The 13,365-nt window shown below is 33.6% G+C and overlaps 1 protein-coding gene across 3 annotated transcripts in view; it reads right to left on the reverse strand.

Annotated features, from left to right (window-relative positions):
* Positions 1–2,099: 2,099 nt before the first annotated feature.
* LOC144439086 (protein diaphanous homolog 2-like) overlaps positions 2,100–13,365 on the reverse strand; it is a 41,866-nt gene continuing 30,600 nt past the window's right edge. For 2 of the 3 annotated variants that reach the window (XM_078128343.1, XM_078128341.1), the window contains exons 15-22: positions 12,511–12,597; positions 12,156–12,308; positions 11,481–11,610; positions 11,033–11,157; positions 10,393–10,557; positions 9,930–10,056; positions 9,179–9,283; positions 2,100–6,465 (exon numbers count right to left, since the gene is read on the reverse strand). In XM_078128343.1, coding sequence (XP_077984469.1) covers positions 6,269–6,465; positions 9,179–9,283; positions 9,930–10,056; positions 10,393–10,557; positions 11,033–11,157; positions 11,481–11,610; positions 12,156–12,308; positions 12,511–12,597 — 1,089 coding nt within the window. In that variant the 3' untranslated portion in view covers positions 2,100–6,268. The remainder of the gene's footprint in view (positions 6,466–9,178; positions 9,284–9,929; positions 10,057–10,392; positions 10,558–11,032; positions 11,158–11,480; positions 11,611–12,155; positions 12,309–12,510; positions 12,598–13,365) is intronic. The other variant, XM_078128344.1, reaches the window with a different exon arrangement.

The raw sequence follows: 13,365 nt of genomic DNA on the forward strand, positions 1-13,365 counted from the left end.
AAAAGCAAGTATTTAGTGTAAGCTTGGCATTGCAGGATAAGATTCTGATTGCATATCATAAATATCAAACAAACTAACAAAGCTGATCTCTTTCACTTACCAAAAAGAGCACAATAAATAAAGTAACAATAGTTATATACCAAATATTTATGAAGACAGTGTTGTCAATATAAGAAATTAAAGTACATGTATTTTTAGATTAATAATAGATATATTAATTGGTTGTACTTATTGTCTTGTGGTGTAAATATTCTATTTATTTAAGTGTTCTAAACATACTTCCCAGTCTGAAATATTCACTGTTTATATAATATAGAGTGATTAAAATATTGTTAATAACAGAGCTATCCATCTAGACACTGCAAATTACTAATATAGTCCAGTCTAGTATTATTACGTACCTACATTGAAATACCTTATCTCTTACTTTCACATATACACCTGTATTCACACTAAAACCAGGTCACATATACACCTGCATTCACACTAAAACCAGGTCACATATACACCTCCATTCACCTGCAGTATTATAGAGAGTCAAATATATCACCAAGGGCATTCCTACTATACCAGTAGTGGTACTACTAATATGCCATACACACACTCCAGTATGGTACATGTTGGCCAACATTTTTTTTTTAGATTTTGTTTTTCTTCGAAATAGGGTTGAACCTAGTAGTGATTTTTACCGTGGACACGCTCCATGTATTTTGACATTGGATGGGACGTGTTTAAGACATCAAATCTAAAACTGAATGCTATTTTTTTGAAAAAAAAGTAACATTCACGAGCAAAGGATGTTTCCACCATTTTGGTAAATTCAGAGGAAACTGGTATCTGGTTTAAGGGTTTTTAGCAGATAATTCCTGGTCTTAGTATCTGGTTTCAATATTTGATTCGCATCTCAATACTACCCCTATCACAGTGGTCTGTTAGGGTGTTTGTTTAATAGAATATATGACTGTCTCTGATAAAACTACACCACAGGATCACATTTTATGGCCTGATTAAATTATTTAAGAAGGCAGCAGCATCATATATATATGAGAGTCTTAGCTGAGTTGATCCACGATTTAGTCCTCTCAACATAGTAAACATAGATCCAACCCATTTATTCAAACTGTTCACACACATTGTCTGTATACACAGTATAATAACTAGAAGACTGGTAATAACTAATAAAGCTAGTCCAGGAAATCAAGACATTTTTGTAAACTTTTGGTTTTTGAGTCATTTCATGATGTTACATCATTTACAGTATTCAAGAAAAACTGAGTTGAAATGTGTCCCTCATTCGTTGTTCAGTGCAAGTCCTTTCCATGGATATGCATTGCATCATGGGAGTCAGCATACATGCATATGTAATAGCAGAACATAAATATTCATGATTGTTTACAAATTAAGAATCATGTAGTGATGTGAAAGTTATGCAAAATTATGAAATAACTCCAGAACCCAAAGTTTAAAAAAAAAAAACCTTTCAATTGGATGATTTCGAGTAAGGTTTGCTGTATTTTGGCAAAAAATAATACATTTGCCAACAGTTACAGCTGGGGTTTTAAACTTTTGTTGATCATGTATGTGCTTTTGTGTACAAGTATGTATTTCACATTCTGTATGGCTGAGTATACCACTACCCTGTAGTTGTATTCAGTCTTGTAACTAATAGTTTTACCATGGAAATAGAAATGTCAAACACACACAATGAAAACCAAGCTTTCAGCTGACAAAGATAGACACAAACTAATACTATTGTTGTGACATGTTGATATTAACTATTGAATGAATGTTGGTGACTTCAATGATCTGGCAGTGTATATTTTTGGGATTTCCAGTACAATGTCTTGATTACATGGTGATTGTAACACGTATGAAAGAGCACTATCACCCACTTGTGGAATCCAGTTTGTGTCTATCTCAGTAAGCAGAAAGCTTAGTTCTACAGTGATTTTTTTTTTCAACACAAATGTGAAACTCTATGTTATGTGTAATGTGAAATAAAGTCAAATGCACAGTATGGAAATTGAAATTGTGTTTGCTTTATTTGTGATGAAAATATGAAAAATAGATCAATTTACAATGATAGAGAGAGTTGACAAATCCCAATTGAACACAAAGAAAACATCAAAGAGTAACAAAACATTAATTTTTTTTGGAAAAAGAAACAATGAAGTGTCATATAAACTAGTAATATTTGAAATAGTATGCTTTAGTTATCATGATTTGTGTTACACCTAACCCTATTAGTATTACAGCATGCACCAGACTTCTTAAATTTTAAAATCAAAAATAAAATTTTGTAAAGCGTATTTTAAGTGCAAGAATTTCATACAAACATTCTTTTTAAAAAAATAATAATGGCACAGAGGCTTTTCTGTCGAATAAACGTCCAACATGACACCAGTAAAAATTTAAAATTTGATTTAACTCCAGAAACCAGTATAGAAGTTATTGAAATATACAATAATCATGCAATTAACATATGTTATGTTTCTAATTACACCTTCAAAGGTGTAGAGTTGCCCAAAAATAATAACATTTCCAATATACCAATGTCCTCAAAAGTTAGTTATTATGGTGGCAAGATGAAGACTATATGCAAGAAAGATACCACCTTGGAAAAGGAATGTAGCTTTTTTCTCTTTTTTTAAGCATTGGTAATCTATTGTATTTGAAATGCCCATTGTAACCAGTCTAGCAATCAGTGAAAGAAAAGTTCCAAAAAAACGAATTCGTCATGGATTTATGTGTATTTCTTATTGTGTTGTTCATTACAAAATACAATGTTTCACCAACCTGGCATAGTCCTATATTTATTTCTTATTGTGTTGTTCATTACATAGAGAGGAAATATACTATTTACAGTTGTAAATACAGCCTTAGTAGCCCTAAACATGTGTACTTGTGTAAGTTGGACAAAATGTTAACATGACAAATCTGACTGGCAAAATACTTCTATGTAATTCACAAATACTGAATACTGTATTAGTTGTTATTGTTAGGTATTCCATAGAGGTTGGAGAGAGATCTTTCTCCACTTTATATTATGGGTATTCCATAGAGGTAGGAGAGAGAGAGATCTTTCTCCACTGTATATGGGTATTCAGCCCAAACCAAACTAAATAGGTATGTCTTTGGACACTTTTTAACATTTCAGTCCACTGAATAATTCCCCTACCATATCACAAAGTTTACAGATCTCTTCAACACCCTTATAGTTTCCTTAACATCTTAATTTCAACCTCACAAATAATTTGATTTAACCAGCCAAGAATATTCAAACTAAAAGTCCTACCTAAGTATAGTATGTGTGTTCCTAACCTATTATTTTCCTGTCAACTATCTGATCCCAAGTAGAATCTACTTCCCTAAATTATATGCAGCGATTCCATCAGCTATTATATTTGTCATCAGTTATTTTTTGTTCCAACATTCCAATAGTATATTTAAATACCCAACACAGACAATAGGTTTGAATTTTGATCATTATGTTTAATGTCCTTGAAAAAGTTCACTTACTGGGTAGTTGTGAATCTAGTCAGAAATGCAAGCTGTGTTTGTACTCCATAACTACAGAAATTCAGGCACTTTATGTACATATAAACTTTGTCAGTTTTACCTTCTTTTAAAGTCATCATTTAAATCATTTTAATGACTAAAATTAAGTTTAGAGTTAGGAACAATCAGGGAGGATTCAATGTATATAGCTCCTTGGCAAACAGACAGTATAGTTGAACACAGTATTATTGCTGCAGACAAGCCAAGTTTTGAGTTAAAAATGTGTGTTATTCAAATTGTTGACTGAAAGATATGTCATGTCATTCTGCCCTCATTGGTCTTTTTTCTTTTGAGAGATAGGATGATGCATGAAAATGGCCAAACACTATGTATCTAACAGACTATACTTACACTAGTGTTATTATGAGTCCACAGTTTCCTTGAAAAGAAGCCTACTTAGGTTGAAACTAGTCAGAAATTCATGTCATTTTTGAACTCAATGACGACATCGACATAACTAACAATCCCACTCTAGGTATATTATACTATATAACATTACTAAAAATATCAAAGCTGGATAAATTGTAGACTTTGTTATCTAATTAATTCAATGGTCCCTAACTGGGAATGTAAATTATTCCTACACCATTGGTCCTTAAAATAATCACCATCATGTGATAAATAGCCCCTTAACATCTCAGGTTGTTTTCCACATTTTTACTCTTTTCCATCAGTTGTACCACATACCCAGGATTGAGGTGAAATCCTAGGTCTATGGGTCAGTCTATACTTTCTTTGCAAATCCTGCTTAGGTGCAAAACTTTGCAGAAAGTCAAATGAATTTTATACTCAACACACTACAGACAAATGGCTCCTATCAACATTTCTTTCAGTAAATGTTAAAATAACTGATTCATTTTGATGTCTGTATGTCTATATGTTTTGTGTTTCTGTTTATGAATCCGATTTGAAATCATGAATATTATGTCTTTGTTAATAATCACAGGTCAATTAAGTTCAATTCTTCATTTCTTGGTTAAATCAAATCAAGAAAATTCCTGCTTAATCTCTGACAAAATGATTACTGAGGACTTTGTTGATCTGTTTTCCCTATACTAAATGTGAAATAATGTGAATTTCAAATGTAAATTTAGTTTATTCCTGTGAAACTTACTACATCATGTACAAGGATATGTCAAATAATTTAACATGGAATTTGATTTATGACTACAAATGTACAACAATTATTCCAGCTGCATTTCAGACATAATATACAGATTTTATGGAAAACTGACTTTGGGGAAAATCCTAGGAAATTTCACCCCTCTGATGTATGCTAGAAGATAGCTTAGAATCTCTGATAGGTTGATCTAGACTTTGTCCTCTAAACACACATTTTAGAAAACAAATTCAATATTTGTGTTGGCCAGAAATGGGTTGAATTCTTACTAACTGGAACATGTTGTGCTAGATGATGGCTAAGGAATGGGTATGAATTCTTATTGGATCTTGAATGTACCCACTGTGCTAGGTGACATACATGGCATCCCAACATCATGTGATAATGAATGAATCAATGTCAACAGACGGGATCAGTCAATAATTTAGAGTAACATATATTCTGATTGATGTAACATCACAGTATATATGTGTATTAATCCAGTGCTACATGGAATACTGTCTAACTTTAGGTTTGACTACTGATACCAGGTAGTTTTCCTAAGTGTGTGTTGAGAGGACAGAGTCAAGATCAACCCAGTATAGGCTTTAAGCTAGCTCAACGATGTCTACTGTGGAGTTATCCAGACCTATAGACTTCTACACTCTTTACTTTAATATACAGCACAACAAGTAAAATCACCCCAGGATTGTCCAACACATTCAGATAAATTAAACTACACTGTTTTAAAACCATTTCAGGGTTGAAGGTATATGGCTTTCTCCAGCTTTCAACTTACTGTGGTACACATTTTTACAAATACCTACATTTTAAGTTTTAGACTATTAGCATATATGGAAAAACAACAAAATAATGATTGTTTGTTAAAAACAGTTAATAATATTTATGTTATTTCACTAGATTTTGCTATTTCTTGCAACAGTTGACAGACTTTAAATGCCACTATCACATGTAGTTAAAGAATGTAAGACTTGTAACATATACTAGTAGTCACTGGCCCTTACAATGGCATCTAGTTATCAACTCTCCTTACAGAAGATCATAGACCCACCACCCTGGGTGGAGGGTCTATGGGAAGATGAAGGCATTTTAGTAACAGTAAGTCTCTAGAAATTTACATCTCAGCCTTGCTGTCATTCTTTCTGCTTTGTGTTGCAATGAAAAAAATAAGCAAATTCTGCAAGATTCTGTACACAACTGATATTTCCAAACTACAAAGTTCCTACAGTCTATTTTGCAGAATGGACAGGTCAAAGGTCAAATAATATCTTTGAGAACATTTCTTCTTTGGTGCAGATTGACTTGAAGATTCAGGCACACTTTTATTGAAAATTGAGAGATGGTCATTAAAGTTGTTACACCATGGCTTGTCTCTTATGCATACATTATATACTGCATTGTATTCCAGGCTCTACATTGTATGTAACCAGCTGATCACTTTCATCACATACCTACATGTTATCTACAGCATGGCTACTTACACTAGCATTGAATGAGCAATACATTGGTGAGCTAAAACACACTTGTGATAATCATGACCACTGCAATACTGTTGTTCATCAAATCGGCGGGTAATTACATCATTCACTCTCAGAGTGCTTTAAGTCTTTCAAGTAAATCAGCAGTATCAGTGTTCTCTTTATTTGCAGACACGTGTTTCCTCATCTCTCGTGTCCGTGATGATTTAGGTGTATCATTAGTACTGTCAGTGTCTTTTCCCTGGTAGTCTTGCAGTAATTGCCCACCAACGCGAGATCGCGACCGCTGCAACTGTTTCCGCCGTTCAGCTGTTCAGGGGGAAAAAATAGTACAAACAATACATAAGACTTGTAAACTGAAAGCTCCAAATCAACCAACCACCTGTTTACTATTTACATTTATTTCTATATACACCTTACATATCAGCAATGGTATTTATCAGTATATTTTATTTTATCTTTGTGGAAACACCAGTAAGGTTCATTGTCTTTCATTTGGGGCAAGGATCTAAGAAAATTAACTGTGTGAGTGTAGGAAGGGTGAAAACAAAGAACAAAAGTTTAGAAAATTGTGATTGGAATATTAGACTAAAGGATTCATTGTTGTAGGCACTATTGTTAAATCATGTTCTAACTCATCATAAGTGAATAATTCTCTGTACCTGAAATAGAATTTTATCACCTACGTACATAATAGACATAATTGTCATTCAATTTCCTGTCAACATCATGACATCCACTCTAAGCAATACACACTTTAGGCATGTCACCAAAAGTTGACCTTGTTGTATTTTGACCCTGCCTCTAGCTGCGGTAAAATGTGGGTAACGAGAATTAACAAACTGCTAACAACAATGAACCGTTCATTAATATATGACCATACACATTTTGATACCATATTAGTAAATCCAAACAGCATTTCAAACGTGTATGGAAATTTGGGATGGTTACATTTCAAGATGAGAATTTTTTTATATGAGCTATGAAATTGATGACTAAAGGAAATGGAAAACACCAACGGAAATATGCCATGCATGACCATACAATGGATATTAATAATAATGATGTTTTTGAAATCGAAAAAGACATAAAGAGAGTGTAACAGCTACCAGCAGAATTATATGGCATGCAATCTATGGTGATAAAGAATAAGATGTGGATGAACCTGTGCAGGTGACGACTTACAATCCAACAACAAGCCATGGGAAATGACATAGTGAATCATACAGACAGATAGATAGAAAGAGTATGATGGTTAGATGTATATATGCAGTTTGACATTCAGTGCAGACAATGTACTCCCTGTAAATCAATGCATGATAGACAGCCAACACAAACATTCAGTGGAAAAAATCAATGAAATATGAATTAAATTCAAATTAGATACACATGTCTTGAAATGGGTGGATAGAGTTTTGTGCAGCCATGACAATTACTGGAAACTTTGGGTGGAAAGTCAGCTGTGCGATCATTATAAATCCAGGGACTAATCATAGGTTTTCATGTGATGTGAACTATAACATGCCATGATTTTATTACTTTATGATAAACTAGAATGATTCAAAACAAGGACAAACAATCATTACTACTTTAGCTAGCTCTATTTTTTACAAGCCACTTGTTTGGTTATTATATGCCTTCATGATATTTTCAGAGCCATATGGTAATTACATATTTATGCACGTAAATGTCACAAATGACATCACATCATATAACACGTAACATTGACGTCACATCACATTATGTCACGCAATTTAAAATCATGACTGTCACATCACATCATGTCACACTAACATCACATCATGTCACATCACATATTGACCTCATTTGGATGCATAAGCATTTAACTTCCATGTTTATCATAATCTTGTTACCATGATGCCATGACAACGATTCTGACAGTTTTGGAAACCAAATGGAGTCAAATCTGAACATGTTGGGATGTATTTCATTTGATTGAACTTTCAAACTATCATTATATGTACTTATACATCATTCTATTTCACTCTAGATAATCAGCCATGACCAATATACAGGGAGATTTGCTATTGCCCAAATCAACCAATACCGGTATTATACAGGGTTCAAAATTAGCAGGTCTTGTGTCCAAAGATCCACGGATTCAATTTTCAACCACCATGTTCAATTTTCAGGCTTTCTAACTTAATATAATTTTTTCTACCTCACGTCATAAACCATAAATTATAATTATAATTACTTCACAGGGTTCCCTCTATCTCAAACAGAGTATATTAATTAGTTAGTTATTAATATTACCCAAATATAATCTACACTTTAAAGTTCCCCTCAATTTATACAAGTGACATAATAAACAAGTTAAAAACAATCAAACCATGCAATTATAGTTTTTACAAACATTATGAGCTACTCTGTATTTTGTGTAACATTATTTGGAAAAGGGCAAATAATAATTCTAACCACCAACTGTACAAACAAATATTATTAACGAAATGTTATTATTTTAACCTCACTTTTTATGTATCAATATGATTTACTTTTGAACTTGGACTGAGGTAACAGAAATTTGGATAGTAGAATTAATTTGATTTATAATATTCACCTGCCCAATATTGACATGTACAGCATGCACAGACAGTTTGAAACCAGTAAAAACATGATATTTAACTATTTAGAGATGATTTATAGTATACACACAGCAGGGGATAATATATTTAAGCTGAACAATTTAATTGTATTTCAAGACATCTTTACATTAAAATGAATTTGTGTTACCCAAAACAGAATTAGTCACATAAGCATGTCATGAAAATAAGAATGATTTGATCCTAGGTTGACACCATGAATTCCATGCCATACTTGATGCCATATAAATTACCAATGGTTTCTAGATATCAGCTAGTTGACAAAATTGTTGGCATGACAACCATAAACCATCATACCTTGCTGTACCAGAATACTGACATCATCACTAAATAGTCAAACAAAGTCAACCACACTAATCATAATACATGTTGATATCGACACCAGTCTGACAACTCACCTCCTGCTGCCCTCGGTGTTCTCTTTTTACCACCTGGTCTACTAAAAGCTGTACCAGTTTGTAATGCTTGTAAGAGATTGTCCATTACTCCTTCTTGGTCATCATCTGTTTACACAAAATTAATAAAAACTTAATTTTAGAGTATTGATAGCTACAAGCTTACTTTAGAAATGGATGGATGGTTGGTTGGATGAATGGATGAATGGAGACAGATACATACATACATACATACATACATACATACATACATACATACATACATACATACATACATACATACATACATACATACATACATACATACATACATACATACATACATACATACATACATACACACACACACACATACATACATACATACATACATACATACATACATACATACATACACACACACACAGACACACACATACATACATACAAACTGACTGGTGCACTGAGACAAACATACAGAGAGAGAGAGAGAGAGAGAGAGAGAGAGAGAAAGAGAGAGAGAGAGAGAGAGAGAGAGAGAGAGAGAGAGAGAGAGAGAGATAAAGAGAGATAAAGAATGATAAACTAAGAGACGGACATGTCAAAATGTTTGAATAATAAGCATAAAACTACAAATTGTGATATGACAAAGTAGTAGATCCCTGACAATGCTGATGAGACATCAGTGAAAATTTGGAATTTTCTTTCAAAGATTATTATGGACTATATGAGTAGAAATGTTCATTTGATACAAAGTAAATATGGTTAAACTGACCAGCTGACATATCAACCAATGGTTTCTTCTTATTTGCTTTCTTCCTTTCAGCTTCTTCTTTAGCTGCCTTCATCCTTGCTGCCTTTTCCTCGGCTTCACGGATCTTCTGATTTTCTTTAACCACTCTCTGTAACATTACACACAAGGAAAAAATAAGGTTACAGCAATATACTACCCCCAGTAGTAGTTCCCATCAGACAATACTTTCTTTTGTTTTTGTTTACTACACCATGGCCAGTACAGGACCCATAAATACATCATCAACTCATTACACATTATTGACATTCAAGAGCATTGCTTGGCATTTGATTTTCTAATGTACCAGGTGCAAGACATGACTCACTATATTTCAGTTGCTGGAATAATGCAAGAAAAGTATGTCACTCGGAAACAAAAATATCCCCAAACACAATAGTTACAGAGGCTGTGCCCCTTCCTTGACACACCAAATAACACTACTTACATTGAAATCTGTTTTGAATAGCTTGATATCACCAAAGAATTCATCCATTGAGTTTTTCTTAGTGTCAAACACAAAGTATTTACCAAGGTCTTCATAACTCTGTACCATTTTCTTGTACATGTTGTCTAATACCTCATACTGGTCTTTGGCTTTTGTGATAAATTCGTGTTCAAAGTCAAGGATCATTTAAGTGGCACAAGCTGAAGTTTTGTAAGCATATTTATTTCTCAAATGAAAATATGTCAGTGTATTGTTAGTGTTAATGCATGTCTTCTATAATATTACAATTGTCTTCTGGGATTGTTAGAACAGTTGATTGCTTAGTATGGATTTCTGGATCATTACGCTGGTGTGATGCATTCTGGGAAATAAACAATGGCAGCGGCTTCAAAACTACACAACGCTTAGGCTAGCTGTGACAACAAAGAAGAAATCTGTTTGATTTTTTACCACTCACAATGTTAGTTGGTATGAAACAGTAACAATGAATAAAAAACCGTTACAATGTATAAAAACAGTAACAATGAATAAAAAACCATTACAATGTATAAAAACAGTAACAATGAATAAAAAACCATTACAATGTATAAAAACAGTAACAATGAATAAAAACAGTAACAATGCATAGAGTAAAGGATATGTTCATGACATCAGCAAACCTGTCTGTGCCATCAGGATTCTGTCGGAATGCCTTTAGATCAGTCTCTACTGATTTGACTGACTTCCCCATCCCCTTTATACTTTTCAACAACAGTTCATCAGAAACTACAGAAAAAGAAAAGAAAGTTACATTAGTAGGAGAAAAACTTAATAATTCACCATACTGATGTAGTGGTAGTTGGCAACTGACAGTAAACAAACACAGAGATAGACAAATGACCAGACAGACATACAGAGAAACAGAAAACAGGACACACACACACACACACACACACACACACACACACACACACACACACACACACACACACATTGCCAAATATCTCACAAAAGCTATCCAGGAATTCAAAAGAAATGAAGGAAAAAACAACTAATATAATTTTCAAATTCATCATACACAAATGTATCACTATAAATGATTGTCTTACCTCTTGCTGCTCTGTCAACATGTGAGATTTCTGCCCCAAAGTCCAGCAGATGAGGATGTTTTTCTTCCACCGTTAGTGCCAGGAAATGCATGAGTGTCTGCTTACCATCAACTGATTTAGTGTTTCCAATCTGAGAAAATACCACCAAAGATAATAAAATTGTGAACAAAACAACAAACACACCATTCTGTATTTTCTCAGAGCTGGATATGAACTAGACACTAGCTTGATTCATCAAAGAAAGTTGCTTCTCACTATTTCCTCTCCTGCCTCCCCCCTAGCTCACGAGCTCCCCTCCCCCATTTGTAATGTTGTACAAAATACAGAATACCATGTGAAATAAAGGTTACACTGGCTATATGATATACAGAGATAATAAGAATGATTTTTCTTGCCAAAACACAAATGACATTTTCTCTGAAGGTAATCGGGTAGTGATGGCTGTCCCAGCAAGGCCCGTAGATCTGTAACGTACATTGTTGACTTCACAGGCCATGCATATAGAAATTTGCTGTTCAATTTTCATGAAACTTCAAACGTAAACTTCAAACCGATCCAGTGAAAAATGATTGCCAGATGGAAGCACCCTAAAACACTTTCCCAAATCTATACAATCTTCAACTCTCTAGTGATAAATTATTACAGTATGTGTGTAAAACTTTGATGACCACCTACCTTTGTCAGATAATTAAGATTAAATCCAATAGACTGAGCATTTCTGGATCCAGCATTCATATAATTTCCCATCAGAAGGATAAGTTCTAGAAGTTCTCCAAATTTTTTACTACTCTTCAATTCCTCACAGGCTTTAGTAGCTGCAACTACATCCTATTGTAGAAAGTAGTGCATAAATTATTAATTTTATCATGAACAAGCCAACGGCATGTTGTGATATCGACTGTGTAGCTATGAAAATAACTGTACTCTGGTGACTAAAACATTCTTAGCACCATTGGGGTCAAAGTTTAAATCACAGGTCAGAGGTGAAAATTATGACACATGAGAAAAAAAATTATTGAAGAATACTTACAGGTTTGATATCACTGATGATTTCATTATATCTCATCTTAAAACTTAATGATTCTAATCTTGGTACTAATCGTTTTATTTTACTAATCTGAAAGATATAAAGCCAAACAAATTTATTATACATCACAACATTCGCATCATAATATCATATGATAATCAAATATCAACATTTCATTGGTGCATAGCTCACTCACATGACTAATATCACTTCTAATTAGCCCTGGAACATGCACAATATCATACATAGTCCTTGTGATCAAATATTAACATCTGATTGGTTCAGAGCTCACTCACCTAATATTACTCTTATGTAGACCTGGAACATGCATAGTCATACTAGATGTAGCCCTGGAACATGCATAGTCATACTAGATGTACAACAAAGTAACAATCATGACTAGCTTAGACAGATTTAGATGTATATATCATACATGATTTTGAATAGCAACTCAACAGTATGATGAACTCATTGTGAGTTGAAAATCAAGATGGTAGTTTTATACATACAAATAGAAACACCAGAATATGGCTTTGTAACACAAAAAGAGGTCTGTGACAGTAGATGGTAGCCACTTCATCATCAACTAAACCTAAATTAACAAGTCCTTGTAGAAACCCCCCTCCTTCAATAGGGAACTTGCAAACCGCCATGTTATATTGTTTGTAACCACAAATGATCAATTCATAGTCACCCTGACTATTGTGGGAGGTTTATTTAATTGGTAGCTCCAGATTTGGTATTACGATAACCTCAGATAATCCCATAGCCCTTTGCATCTGAGCATGCTCAGTCTGGATTGCAAGTTCCCTATTCTTTATTTCTGTGTGATTAATGGATTAATTGGATTTATTTTAC

This window comes from Glandiceps talaboti, chromosome 8 (genome assembly GCF_964340395.1).
Source record: "Glandiceps talaboti chromosome 8, keGlaTala1.1, whole genome shotgun sequence".
In the NCBI taxonomy this organism is placed as follows: domain Eukaryota; kingdom Metazoa; phylum Hemichordata; class Enteropneusta; family Spengelidae; genus Glandiceps; species Glandiceps talaboti.